The sequence below is a fragment of the Halichoeres trimaculatus genome, unplaced genomic scaffold, assembly GCF_033239565.1.
Source record: "Halichoeres trimaculatus isolate MK-OKI-2021-1 unplaced genomic scaffold, fHalTri1.1 fHalTri1_scaffold_17, whole genome shotgun sequence".
NCBI lineage: Eukaryota > Metazoa > Chordata > Actinopteri > Labriformes > Labridae > Halichoeres > Halichoeres trimaculatus.
In genome coordinates, this window is record NW_027437195.1 from 19,062,081 (window position 1) to 19,076,850 (window position 14,770).

General features: G+C 41.5%; 1 protein-coding gene across 2 annotated transcripts in view; it reads right to left on the reverse strand.

The window, feature by feature from the left end:
- Positions 1 to 8,753: 8,753 nt before the first annotated feature.
- Positions 8,754 to 14,770, reverse strand: part of runx3 (RUNX family transcription factor 3) — a 128,290-nt gene continuing 122,273 nt past the window's right edge. For both annotated transcript variants that reach the window (XM_074692686.1, XM_074692687.1), the window contains one exon: positions 8,754 to 10,911. In XM_074692686.1, the coding sequence (XP_074548787.1) occupies positions 10,430 to 10,911 (482 nt within the window). In that variant the 3' untranslated portion in view covers positions 8,754 to 10,429. The remainder of the gene's footprint in view (positions 10,912 to 14,770) is intronic.

Here is a 14,770-nt window from a genome sequence, read left to right on the forward strand (position 1 = left end):
TTGCCTTGCCAACCCATCAAATGCGCGTGGATTTTGGCTGTGGCAGGTAACAACCAAAAACTTAATCTAAGTTGTCTACTAGCATATAAGTGGAAAAAGTTGCATTAGTAATTTTGGGGGGCAAAACGGGTTAAAAGCAGTAACTCAAGAAAAAGGGACGAAATGACCCCAGTTCAGTGTAGTGGGAAACATGCCCACCAGAGTTAGAGATCTACTGCTGCTAATGGCAGGACTACTACATATAAATTTGATGATGTGATGTTTTTTTTTGTTTTTTTTTATCTTGATCAAATCCTCTGTTATTTGTTGACATATACTGACAATGCTGAGAGCTGGCATGATTTTTTGTTTTTCTTGTAGACACTAATAATAATAAAAGTAAAACTATGATTGGTATTCATTTGTGTCTGTCAAATGCAGCCACAACTTTTGAAACACCCTGGTACAGGATCAGTGACATTATTACCACTCTCTGATCTGATGCATCTTTTCATTCCCTCCTCTTCTTCACTCTATCTGTCTCTTTCGCTCTCTGATCCTCCTCCTCACCTCTATGGAAAACCCCCTCATTACCAGCCACTGAATGTAAACGCTTCATTTCCCTCCCCCCCACCAGCCCACTTCGTTCAACAGGTGATTTGGCTGTTATATTTCAACATTTAAGAGCAATTATTTCTGATATGAGCGCTACATAAACGACATCTCCCAACAATCAAAGATATATTTCTGCCATCGTCTCCCTTCATCTTCTCTGTGCCTTTTGGGCAAAACAAAAACAGAGGAAATCAAGGTGTCTGGTGTCTGTGAACCAGAACACACCGGGCATGAATGTGTTCGCTGCGTGCACGCACAAATTAAGCCTGATGATATGTCTTTGTTCCTGCAGGTGCACGCACAGAAAACAGGCACACATATAAACACAAACACACACACAAAAAAAGTTTCCTTCACACCTTCACATGCACACATCATAAAGAGTGAAAGACGATCTCCCATTAAGGATGAAAACAAACCAGTGAGTGGGAGGTGTCCCCTGAGGAAGTCTACAGCACTATAGTGGAACGATGGAACCATGGGAACTGGTAAGCAGAGGCCTGCGGGGCAGCCATTGCCAGACGTGGGGGTGTGTGACTCTGCCACACTGCCACACACACACACACACAGAGTACAGACTAGGCGCAGGAACATCAAGACGTTGGCTTCAAATCACCTCACCTGTCTGAGAACAACAATAGCTGACACTTTATTGGATGTCAGAAGGAGCCTGATTTATTCAGACTTGTCTTTGAAGTCTCGCTGACGACCAAAGTGCCAAAATAGCAACATCAATAAAACTGTTTGGGGGAGAGTGATGTTATAAGAGTGATGAAGGCAGAGTTGAGAAGCTTATATTAATCTGTGACACTTGAGAGGATAAAAAAGTGCCTTCACTGTTATTGCTCTCTCCATTAGTTAATGTGATACAGAGGGCTGCAGGGCTTCACTTGTATCTGATCAAGCTCTGGGTAAGTTCATACTGATAAAAGTCGCATCTATGGGTGGTCAGCCCGAGAACAGAAAGTCTTTTAGATAGATATTGGCGTAGGACTACCAGAAGCAGTTTTTTTTTCTCTGAAAGTGGTAAATGAAGAAGAAGAAAGAAAGAGATAATGCGTTTTTAAAGTTTCCACATGATCCAAAACACTGGAGCAACCCTCTCAGTTTGACTCATCTCTTTCAAACATGGATAAAAGTTAGAGTTATAGAAAGATAATGTGTATGTGAACTGCCAATACACAGCGTTCCCCTGCTAGAGCAGGAAGTGAACAAGACCTGATCCACAGGGATCCCTGCCCCCCCATTATGGACCCCACTTTGAGGGGGGAGCCTGGCAGAGAGCTACTGTGTGTGGTTTGAGTTCCTTGTGATAGTGTGTGAGTGTGTGTATGTTCATTTCCTGTTTTATGGAGGAAGCAGTGTTTGCATGTACAGATCATTATTCCAATTTTTCTGTGAGAAAAAAAAAGGACAGAAAAAAAAAAAAGATAGCGTCAGTTCTCATGAATCTCTTTATGGGAAACAAGTTGTATTGTTCGGGGAAATTGCCTGACCTTTTCAGAAGAACAGGGTTTGTCTCCCTTGTTAGGTTTAAAGAAAGGTCTAAATCAAACTTTGATAAACATTTCATTTTTTCCGGTCGACACAAGAAGCTAAAAACAGTCAGATTTTCATTGACCGTTTCTAACTAAGTGCTCAAATAAAGGCCAGATTGGTTTAATACAGAAAGCAGTGGTCATTGTGTAATGACAAGAATTTTAATCAAAGCCATTGGTGCAACTTTCAGAAAGCTAGCTGCTGTGGCTGCGGGCATAATGCCCTCTAACCAGAGTCTAAGCCACAGGTCCACCATGCAGTCGTCTGTTGGGTTTCTTTTTATAAATGCATCAAGGCCTTGACCTGACTCACTTACATGTGGGGTTATCTACTTTAAAGTAGAATAAGGAAGTGAGATCATGTCCAACTTCAATGAGATGTTGTATGTCATGTTGCCTTTCCCTTCCTGGAGGAAGTTTATTTCTAGGCATTAGAATTTAAATTCAGGTGGTGAGGTTTTATTAATTGTAATATTAGTTAAAGTAGAAAGAGAGTAATTTATTCTAAAAAAAATTAAGTATTTTCTAATAAATGTTGGGGTGTGATTTTTTAGTTTTTTGTCGTCACAGAGAGATTACACTATTTTTTCAGCTTCACTCATTTTTATTATTTTCTATTTTTTTGAAAGTTTTAGTTCATCAGTTTAAGAGCCCCTTTAAATTGCTCTTCAATAAAACATGTGAATGCTAACTGGCAACAACACTGTCTCGTAGTTTTTGTTCATCTCCTTATTGCAGTGGTTCCCAACCTATTTTGGGCATTTTTAAATCACAAGTTTCTGGCGACCCCAGACACCTAAAACAAACTTCTTCTTTTTTTCCTAAAAAATTGTTTTTGTTCATGTAATAGTTTTATGTATGTATGTATATATATATATATATATATATATATATATATATATATATATATATATATATATATATATATATATATATATATATATATATATATATTTAAGCAGGTTTTCTGACTCTGACTCTGTGTCCTGTTTGAAGCGTAGAAATACTGAAATTATTAATGAATTATTGAATTATTATTAGAATTATTATTATTATTATAAGGGAAGATGTAAGGTGTTTTGATTTAAATGAAATATATATTCAGTCATTAAAAAACATATTAGAATTTTTTTTATCTTTTTTTTTTTTTTTTATCAATTGCTGGAAATTCCAGGCGATTCCAATTGAATTTCAGACGACCCCAAATGGGGTCACGACCCCAAGATTGAAAAAGACTGTCTTATTGGCTGCACTCCCTCTATGCACATTTAAAGATGAACAAGAACACAGGTGGGTGTCTGATCTTTGACCAACCCAGGGCAGCATGTCACTCTGATCAATGTTTCTCTTTATTGCTTCATTCTCTTCATCTCTCACATTTGCTGCTTGCATAAAATTCAATTCCCTGCTGTTTGATTATGATAAATCAAGAAAATCAGCTCCTGCCTGCCTGTATCAGGAATCTTTTACTAAGATCTTACCCCGAGCCCTAACACTAACCCTGACCCAAACAAACCCTAAACCTAAACCAAATCTAATATCACCCTTACTCTAACTCTAACCTTACAAAACCCCAACCCATATCCTAACCCTAACCTCAACACTAACCCTAGGACTGGGAAAATACCTCAAAGATTTACCATTCTTTACCAACATACTACAACTCAGAAGGTGTTCACACAACTTGTATTTAAAGCAGCAAAACCTTGTAGTAAGGAAACTAAAAATGAAGACTGATGTCTAAGTCATTTATTTTCACTTTTGTCTGAACATTAATTTATCTGTTTTTCAACTCAAGCCATCTTAAGCCAAAGAGATAAGCCTGTTAGCTCCTTATTTATACAGCCAGTTGTGAGTGCAGCCGACATAAGACTTTTTTTTTTATTTTTTTTTTTTACAATCACTGAATTGAAAAAAATCACTTTTCTGGGCACCTGATCACCTGACATTTGTATTAATAGCATTTTTTAACACAGTTTTGACCTCAGTTTGTAGTGACAACTCCTTAGAATAATCTGATCATGGTCCTCTTATCACATAATGTCTGCTGTAAGCTTTTAGTCACATTCTGGCTCCAAATGGGAGCAGGGTCCAACCCCAGAGAGAGGTAGTCCACTGTGGGAACTGAGATCAACTTGGTGCATCGCAGCAGAGAGGTCTCCTAAGACCGAACATGGATGAGAAACTACCTTCGCTGGGTTTCCTCTGTACTGTAGGAGCGCCCTCTCTCAGTGTCCTGCTCCCTGTAAGCAAATCAGTGCTAGCCAGCAGTGTGAGAACAGTTGCATCACAGCTCTCGCGGTTTCTTAGCCCCTGGCCCCTGTGTTTCTTGGTCAATCTGTGGGAACCCTGAGTTTGGACGGCAGCCTCTGTTCCCACCACCAGCTTGGTTAGAAAATAGACTTCTGGTCATGTACCAGGCGCTCAAACCAAGCCGGTTCCATCCCGCTCCTTCTCACGGGTTCGGGGGAGGAGAGGTCAGCAGCCACAGAAGAGGCCCTAATGTGTTTCGTATGCAGGTACCGCAGAGGCGACACAAGATACTGTGCTCATGAGAAATGAGAGGCTTTTAACGATTCTGTGCTCTTTCCAAAACACTCCCTCTCTTCATTTTTTTCCAGTTTCTCTCTGTTTCCTGCATCTTTCCCTCTGTCTGCCTTTCATTTGAAATTATAAATAGTGCTTTAATCTTGAGATCTTAAGCTAAAGCTCTCAAAAGGACAATGCTCAATTTTGTTGCAAGAAAAGAACAGAGGACACTGTTTATAAGGAAAACTCAATCACCAAACAAAGAATTTTTTCATCAATGATTTTCATTGTTTTTAGTTTTCTTTTTTCTTCTCTGACAATCACAGTCATTCTTTCATTTCTCTTTATATTTCATCCACTTAAAAAGCAATTTTCTGTGCTTTCTTGTGAACTAATTCATCATGGCTTTGACTACAATTAGATCCAGACTAGGAGCCCCATCCAGGAAAAAGTTTTCCCTCTTTCCCTGAGAGTTACCATTTTCGGAACAAGAAAAGCAAAGCAGAACAGAGGAAAGATTGAAAAAACAGCTCCACTCTTGTACCTCCATGACAAAGACACCAAAGCACCAGATGAGAGCTCCTCTGCACCCCACATGTGGACTAGAGAGTCGGGTATCTCAGAGTGTGTGAAGACAGCTGGAAAATTCCCCTGAGCCCGCTCTAATTGAAAGCTTATCATCTTTTCTTTTGTGCTTCCTGAGCGGTGGGGAGAAGCGTCTCTCTGATGAGACCTGGAGGAGATAGTTGGGAATGTTTAAGACGGAACTGATCCGTCATGTGCTCACACTCTGAAGACGCTCAAAATGTGTAGGTGGGGGTGGTGGTGTTAGATCTGCCAGTTGGGGATTTTGTGTTTATAAGTGTGTGACATAATTTTTTTTCCCGAATTGGAAATGCTTTGTTGTGAAGAGTTAATGAAATACACTGCGTGTCATTACTGTGTGTGACCTGAGGCTTGTCGCCTCGCCAAAACTGCCCAAACAAAGTCCTGATGCAGACACAGCAGGAGCCACAACAGACGAAAAGAAAGGATGGAACTAAAAGGGAAGGAGAGATAAAAGAGGCAAGAAATGAGTGCTGATACAAGGGGAAATAAAGGAGTGACTAACTTGAAGCGGAAAAACAAAACATTAAAGAAGTGAAAGCCCTTTCATGGTGCGTCAACAGATGGCATCAGTTTTGGAGTGATTAAATGTGAGTACTGTATTTCAGGTTAACCACATGAGGCAACTGATATCAGACCACCCCACAAGGTAGCATCTCAAATGTTTAATTTTGTTCCTGGCTTCAAATGGGCCAAACAGATGCTATTAGTGCTGCATTAATTAACAACCACTTAGCTCGTAAAAAAACACGGTCGACATTCCAGACTTCTCCCTCATTGTTTTTAACAAGTGACAACCTGCGTGTGCTAACATGGAGGCTGCCAGGGTGGTGTTGGATTCCAGAGCTGTGCTTTATTTACTCTCTGGGTTCCACAGTGTTGACAGCTGAGGCATTTTTAAACCTATGAGAAGTGTGGGTAATTGCCAGTAAGAGTCTTGCTATTACAGGAGAAGACGATAATTATTTAAAGAGGTTACTGGTTATACGAGGGGTACGTGGTGGAAGCAGTGTGTATGAAGCGTTTTCTGTTAGAGGATAGAGAAAATGTCAGGAGAGTAGAAATATCTGGATCAGAATGTGGGAGGTTGAAATTATGAACAGTTATGGTGTTTTCTTTCCTTCTCATGTGTCAGCTGATGTGATGGGATTTGGCTTTCTGGAGTTGAATTATACCCTTCACCTTCATGTGAAATATTTTCTACACCTACACTTGTTAGACTATAAAAAAAAACATTAAGCTTTTCAGGCGTTGACCTTGAAATCAGAGAACCCTCAAGCTATAAAATCATTTTTTTATTGTTCAAGGGGCTGTGAGGAGTTTCAAAGTGATCTTGAAAAAGTCTCCCCTCTGGATAAATTCCTGATCCTAATCCACAATTTACAATTAGATTATTAGCCCCAATATTGCTGGTTACGGGTTATTTTAAATTGCTACTTTTTAGCTTCCCGATCGGGTCGTCCAGGACTGGACTGATCTATGGCACGTCTAGGTCTCTATGGCAACACCACACCGCCTGACGAAGTTTAGCAGTGAGAAGAGATAAAACACAGAGATCTGTGTTTTATCTCTGATAAAAACGATTTATGTGTTTAATTTTGTAGTGGTGGTGGACACAGGAGCCTAACTGTCAGACAGAAGAAGGACAGATGAGCAGAAGAAAGCTAAACAGGAGAGTGATAAAGCCCGAGCGAAAGGCTAATTAGCCGTTAGCTCAGGCTGTATCTCTCCATAACACTGGGGCTAAACTGTTTGTGCTAATATTCATTCCAACCCACAGTCAGAAGTTATTCTGCAGTGGTCTGTTCAAACTTGAGAGCCTGTCAATAAAATAATTAAGTAGGAGAACAACATGTTAAAATGCTGAGTCAGCATTTCAACATAAGGAAGAGTGAGGTCGCGTTAGCTCTGCTTGGTAGATGACTGGGAATTCTCATTGTCATTGTCATTTAAGACATGACCAGGATTTACTGACTTTACACATTACAGACATGTCTTAGAGCACCAGACTGCCATCTGCGCTAAATATAGACAGCTGCTAAACAACATACAAACTGACAGTGTTTACTTGTTGTCATGTTAGCTTACAGATATGTCAGCGCACCGGACTAACATGTCGCCGGCTGCTGCAACGTTTGCTTGACGTCACGTTTCAAACCATATAGCCATGTTACTGTACAGACAAATACCTTACCTTCGTGCGTCGTATCCAGTAAAAAGTTGTCTCGAACTAAGTCAGTTTGTTTCGATCCAATATTATATTGGAAATATTTCGATCCACATAATTCCAAAACAAACACACACCTTGCTAAAAGTAATTTTTGACAGAGTGCGGAGACTCCCGGCCACAAGGTGGCGAGGGAGTGCATCAAAACAAATCCTCTTCATGGCATCTTTATGAGAATGTTGATTCTTAATCGAATGCAGGTGGGATTTTCTCAAGGAAGCAGATGGTACGTCTAAATCTGATAAGAAAGTAATACATTCTTAACCTTTCACCTGGAGAATATTCAATTACTCTGACAAATAAACAGCTGTTCAACAGACAAAAATGAGACATGATTTTTTTTTTAATTAAAATGATCAAAAACTACATTTTTCGCAAACTTTACAAGCACTCAATATGGAAGCATGAACAACATTACATACATAGATGAGATCTTAAATTAACATATCAATATCAGGTTTACATGCTTTGAGCATAAGAAAAATAAAAAGAACCAGATGGATTAACATTTTGATATATGTTAACAAAAAAAGCATCTTGTAAAGAACAAAAAGGAAAATGTGACATTGTGCTCTTTGATTCAATAAACAATGAAACTTGTACACTTTGGCTTTCAGGTTTTGCATAAAGAATGGTTTTAGAGATCAGTCCAAACAGGACTGATGTGCTACACTCCCAGCATTGACATCATGGCTGTATTAAAGGCTGTTGTGATGATCTTTGGTAATCTTTTAAATCATTTTTTTTACATATACCTATGATTATCTGAGCTGCTATATGTGTTCCCTCAGTGAGGTCAGGTCTTCAACCTAATAAAGGCTCCAGTGGCGTGAGCAGAGAAACATGCTTTTCCTTTAAAACCTGAAGAAAAGAAGAACGCAGTATTGTTTCTGAATAGGAGGTAAGGCTGAGGGTCATTATGTTTGATCTGCAAAAATCTTGAATAAATTATTTGTACCTGAGCTGCAAATGCAAGATTACTGTGGATTACTGTTCACTTTGGTAATTACCTAATACCTCTGCTCACTTCTTAAGGAAGCCCCTTAATACCTGCTGTACCAACCTGTATACAGCTCATACCTGAGAGATCAGTGTAGGTGTGTACGTTGTTGGCAGAACCGTGGCCCCTGGCACTCACTGATGATCAGTCATGATCAGTCTTAGGCCGTAAAAGCTTCAAAGCGCTCACAGATTATCCAAAACAAAAGAACCTGTGCACAATTCAAGATCCCCCCCCACCCCACCCCGTGTAACTGCCCCTGGTGTTCGTAAGAAGACACCGCAGACCCACCCTTTCCCTCCATCCCTTCATCCCTCTGCTCCTCCTCCTCCAGGAATAGAAGCTCACATGTATAGATGCAAAGATCGGTCTTCCAGATAGAGGGAAACCAACATCTATGATGCAGGAATGCATGTATGTGTGTGTGTGTGTGTGTGTCAAGACACTGTCAGATTGATGTGTTTTAGATGAAGGAATTAAATTGTTGGAGGAGAATGTTTAGGGAACAATTTGTTTGTTAAGGATGTGTAATTTAATGGATATTTAATGACTGTTATTTGTATCTTGAAGAGGAAAAAAAATCATTCATAGTGCAAAAAACAAAAACAAACAAGAATGAGCAAATGGCTTGTTTTACAATGGAAGGCAACTTAGAAATTATTGAAATGGCTACTGATCTAAAAACAATCTATTTTACATCATCTGTTGGGCATGGTTCATAAGAAGTAAAAGATTTAGTGCATCAAAGCTACATTAGAAGACAAAATAATTACATTAAAAAGTTTTTTTTATAATTTAGAAGCAATATATTACACAAAATCCAAATTTATACTTAACAACAAAATATGGTATACACTGTTTATTGTATATTAAAAGGAAAGGTAGAGAGAAATGCTTAAGGAGTTTGGGTATATGCACGCATTTCCTCAGAATTTGGCTCAAATAAATATCAAAAGTAAACTGTGTCATCCAGTTTCAGAAAAACTCACCAGGACTTTTAAGAAAAGGGACTCAACCAAGAAACTTGAAGGAAAAAGTAAAAGGTTAACGCAGCAGGATTGGAGTTTCCCCGTAGGAACATACTCTAATGGTCAACCCTCTGTGTTAAGCTTTAAACATCTTAAAACACGACCCATTGTCCTGTCGAAACTCTGGTGACACAGCAGTGGAGAATCCGTTTCTTAAACTTGTCAGTCCCAAAAGATAAAATGCTTTACGTTCTAACATGCTGCACTTGTACTGAAGCATCTGCTGCTTACCATAGCACCAAAGGCTGAATCTATTTAGATTATAAATTAGGTAATAGGTACTGCATATGTACCGGAAGTACAAGAAACTACCCTGGGTGCAACAGCGGATGTTTTTTCAATTATTATTATTTTTTATATTTGATGTTTCAGAGAAATTAAAGCTTAAAAGACGAGGTTTCCACGGCAGTGAAGCCATGCTTTGGAAGGATGTCTGCACTACTACGTCTTTTGTGAGCAAACATCCGCTCCAACTGCCCGTCTCCAACTGCTAAGTGAGTTGGACTGATCAGCAATGTCTGGTTGATGAAAGTCAGTGTGTTTTTTCAGTGGCCTCTCTGGTGGATCACACATCCAGTCTTTTTCTCTGTACACCCGACAAGGTGTCGTTACTTTGGCTTCATTTGTATTTGCAGCTTTAGCAGATCTTCTTAACTTCTATGGCTTTTATAGTCATCTTAGAATACATGTAGAGCAGTGCAGGAGCTTACCAAGTATTTACAAAATATGCAGAATTCTTGAGAGAGTTGGTGAGGGGCATAAAAGTCTTCAAAGCGAGTGCTGGAGAAACGAAAGACAAACATGCAGGATTTCTCTTTTTTTTTTAAACTTTCAGTGTTCATCTGTTATGCTCTTTGTGATCGTTTGGTTCCTCCTCTCACCCTCTGATAGTTTAGCTGTCTGTCAGTCAGTAAGGCCTCCAAACGGACTCATCCAAACGGCCTGAAGCACTCATGGCAGTAGGGGAGTTGCTGTGGCTACCGTCAGCCTCCACACCCTCACTCTGGGTGTTCAGGCCTGGGTTCATCAGACTGTTGGTCCCTCCGGTACCGCCGGCGCCAGAGCAGGAAAGCAGGCGAGTGGGGGAGCGCTCACCCCCTGTGTTTCCTGGTGCCACCATGGAAAACTGGTAGGACCCTGAGCCCGTGCCGTAATACAGGTAGGAGTTGGACTGGAAGTTCTGGCTCTGGTTGTTTGAGTAGGGGGGTGGCAGGTAGGTGTGGTATCTGGAGGAGGCTGACATGCTGAGGCCACTGATGCCAGTGCTGGAGGTGTTAGCAGAGTAGGGGAAGGCCCCGGGATAGTGCATCCGTGGGTCTGAGAAGCGAGGGTCAGTCAGTGGTGATAGAGACGGGAAGGTGGTCCGCTGTTGGAAGAGTTCTGTCGTAGCTGTCAGCAGAAACAAGAAAAAAAGCTGTTAAAAGACAACATTAAGAATACTGCACTGATAACAAACCACAAAGCTCAGACGGTTCAGTAATTTAGAAAAATGACCTCCAGGAAAGAAAACTTCCCCAAACCCACAGCTCTGAGCTCAAATTCCCTGTGATACTCCTGTCCATGGAAATAATTGCTCAAAATAACGACCTGATGGACTTTCTTGCTTCTAACAGTCATCAGACGCTGACAGCGCATCAGCCCACAGCCCCGTGCACAAGACTGGAGTTAAGACGAGGCCCCTTCACCGCGGCCCTTTTACCTCCTTCTTAAAGAAAGGCAAAGTGCAGTATTCTATCTTTCGCAGAGCAATGAAAAGAGGCATTGTCAGCGCTGAAGGGTGCTTTGTATAAACACTGACGGCTTGTTGTGTCGTTGTGCAACTCATCATAAATCATACTTATGTGACAGAGGCAGACGGTCACAATCAGAAGCAGACAGGAGAGGAGAATGCAAAGGGAGGGTGGGGGTGGAGGTGAGGGGGATTTTTGTGCGTGGATATCCCTTAAACTAATGTGAATCACAGTCCAAGAGCTGTCAGAGTAAACTGCCTTGTGTATTCTCACAGGTAACAGAACAGTGTGAACGCAGCTGTAAAGACTTGAATTTCACTGCACTCTCACTGATTTCAGCAGCAGACAACGGGGAAATAGAAATGTTGCAGAAGGGTTTGACTTCAGCTTTGGGACTTTGGGTTGCTGCTGTCATCAGGCTGGCCCCTAGGGTCACACATCTTCCCCTGACACGCTTCACTCAGGAGTATCCTTGATATAATGTCACATCAGTTTTATAGATAAATAAAGTGGTGTTGTGTCTACAGACCCTTTTGTTTTTATCATTCTCTCTGTTCAGCTTTTAGTTTTTGAGGTTTAACCTCATTAGAAACTTTCAGGTAGATGCATTTAGTTGTCTTATGGAGGTGTGAAAATGAAACCCTTGCCTGGCAGGTTATGCATGTCAAGTCTTTGCACTTGTGACACATATTTATAAAGAAGGTGAGATGGCCAGCTGCCAGCCTGAAACACTCTGTAGCTGTAAACGCCCTTCACCAAGTTGTACACAATGTTTGAAGGAAGTTTCTCACAACTGCTGTTGGTATACAGTGCGCCGTGCACACCTGCTGCTTGTACTCACACACTTACACACACTTACACACACCTCAGTCTATGGTTATTTGTTTGTCTGCATGTGGCTTTAATGGGTCCAACGTGCCCACATGACTGCAAGTGTAAAATGTGGATTTGGATGGCAGAGAAAAGAGAGCTTGTATTTGTGAAACAGCAAGCTTTCGCACGCCACAGCCCTGAGGGGGGAGAATGCCAAACTTGCGTGCCACAGTGTTGTTCAAATGTCTTTTCCCTATGTCTCAAAAAGTGGGTCCATTTTCATCGACATAAAAAAGGTTCCTGTGCCATTTCCATAGGCCCCTCTATACTATTTTTTCAGACACATTTCTGCTGTCGAATTTTCTCTTTTCATTTTTGGGATGTGGGGTTGGTGGGGTGCTGTTTCTTTTTCCAGACTCAACCAGGCACCAGAGTCAAGCTGCATATCTGATTTCACGCGAGGAAAATCCCTGCCCTCAGCTGCTGTTGATTCGGGTGAAGTGGAGTCGGCCCACTAATTCCTAACGGACTCCCAAAAAGCCTTTGCTTTCTTTCTCTCCCTTTCTTTCTCTGTCTGTCTGTCTGTCTGTTTGTCCCTTCCTCTCACACTGTCTGTGCTAAATTTAGCCTCTGGGGTAAAGCTCAGAAGGAGATGTGTGGTGTGGGGACTGGAGGGCTCTAGCTGCCACAGCCCACCCTGCTCATGATCTCTACTTAATTTGAGTGTGTGGAAATGCGTCGTCTAAACTGTGGTGGGAACCGGCTCCTGTGCTCTGTCAGGGTAAACTGCCCTGGACACTTATCACAACACCTTAATGGGCTTGCACAGCATGCAGCTCTTGGCTTGGTGCCAGGTGGGGTCTGCTGCCACCTCCGACACCGTGCAGCACAGCAGCTCCCTCTTGAGGAGAGGGTTGAACAAACTACTTTGTGATTAAAAGCCAAGCTGTGCAGCCTGCTTTTTCTCTCTCTTTTAACCATACTGCATACCTTACTGTATCCCCACCCTCCCCCACCCAGCATAAGTACAGGCCTCAATGTTGTGGCTGTGGTAACTGTGGTGTATCTTTGGCAGAGAGGGTCTTCCTTACTGAGCCTTGTAGTAGCTGCCTGTAACCTCTGCGGCCCAAAACCACACATGATCTCCATTAGTTTCATCTGAAATGTGTTGACTAAATTGCAGGGACAGGAGAGGGGATGGACCCCAGAGGGCGAACTGGCAAATTCTTCTGTCTGTGATGTTCCCAGTCTATGAAGCGGGTAGCTGGGAATCAGGGCTTTTATAGAGAACATAGTGTTCCAGCCGTCTCTCTTCTCTAGCTTTGAAGCATAGCACCGCACACTTATTTAATTCAGCAACACCAAGGGTGGAGTCCTCCTCTATGCTTAGCTCAAGAAGTCCACTAGTCCACAGTCAAGCGTGTAACCCAGATATGACAGGAGGTTTGCTTCATTTGCTTATGGGAGAAACTGATTTTGGTTGTTAACATAAGGGCAAGTTTGTGGCGGTCAGAGCTCTGTGTGTGATTGTGTGCAGATAGTGTGAGTGTGTGTGTGCTTGTGTCCGCATGTGGTGACTGGCGATGGGGAGATGCAAATCCAGGCGCTCACCTGTGAAATGTTTACTCAGGCTTGATGCAAACCGTGACTGCCAGCGCCCGGGGAATGGTGTCTCAGGCAAATAAGTGAAGGGAAAGAAAGGGAGAAAGCGAAACCTCAGGTCTGATCCGGCTACATGAAGGCATCACCGCTGTGCAGTGAGACTGTCCTCTTGTATGTTCTACCTATGTTACCTTTATTATTACTGTATTGAAAATCTCTGTATGGAGCTCTTTTAATCAGCTTAGTGGTTTGGGTGGTCTGAACATTGGAAGCTGTAAGAATGAGCGGTCTCTGTTGATAACAGGGCGGCGTTGATGCCAAGGCAGGTCTGCTGTTACACAGGCCGAAGAGTAGGAGACCCAAATGAACACAAATGATCTTCAGGTGTTTTTTTAAGCAGCAAAGCTTTGGGCCCTGAGCATCATGCCTCCAAATGCAAATAATAATCACCTCTGCACTGTGGCATCAGGGCCAGCAGCCCCAAAGCCTGACCGATGCTGAGCTTTTGATCAAGAGAGCGGAGAGAAACTTTGCATCTCTCCAACTTATGACATGAAACATAAGCAAGGTTGAAGGAAGTTTGTGATGACAGGAAACCAGAGATTTCCCTAATGCATTAACAAACAATGTGACATGATTAATATTTTTAGTAAGTAAATTTTCTTTGTGATATGACACTTCCTTAGAATTAATGGCACAGGGTTATTACCTCCACCAAGGAGGTGATGTTTTTAGGAGACTTTGTTTATTTGTCTGTGAACAACATAACTAAAAAACTAACAAACAGATCTTGATGAAATTTTCAGGAAATGTTCAAAATGGGATAAGGAAGAAGTGATTAAATTTTGGAGGTGATCTGGATCACTCTGTGGATCCAGGACTTTTTTTAAAGGATTCTTTATCACAGTGAGATAGGGCTGTTTTCACCATATGTGTATATAACTCCACCATAAATGGTTGGATTGCTTTGCAAAACAATACAAGACAGGGTCACCATCATTTCTGACAGATGTAAAAGTACAATCAAGATTCTAGCAATAAATTATCTTACAAATCTGCAGCTAACACCAAATTGTAGCAGGCAGTCTGCAGAAAGGGAGTAT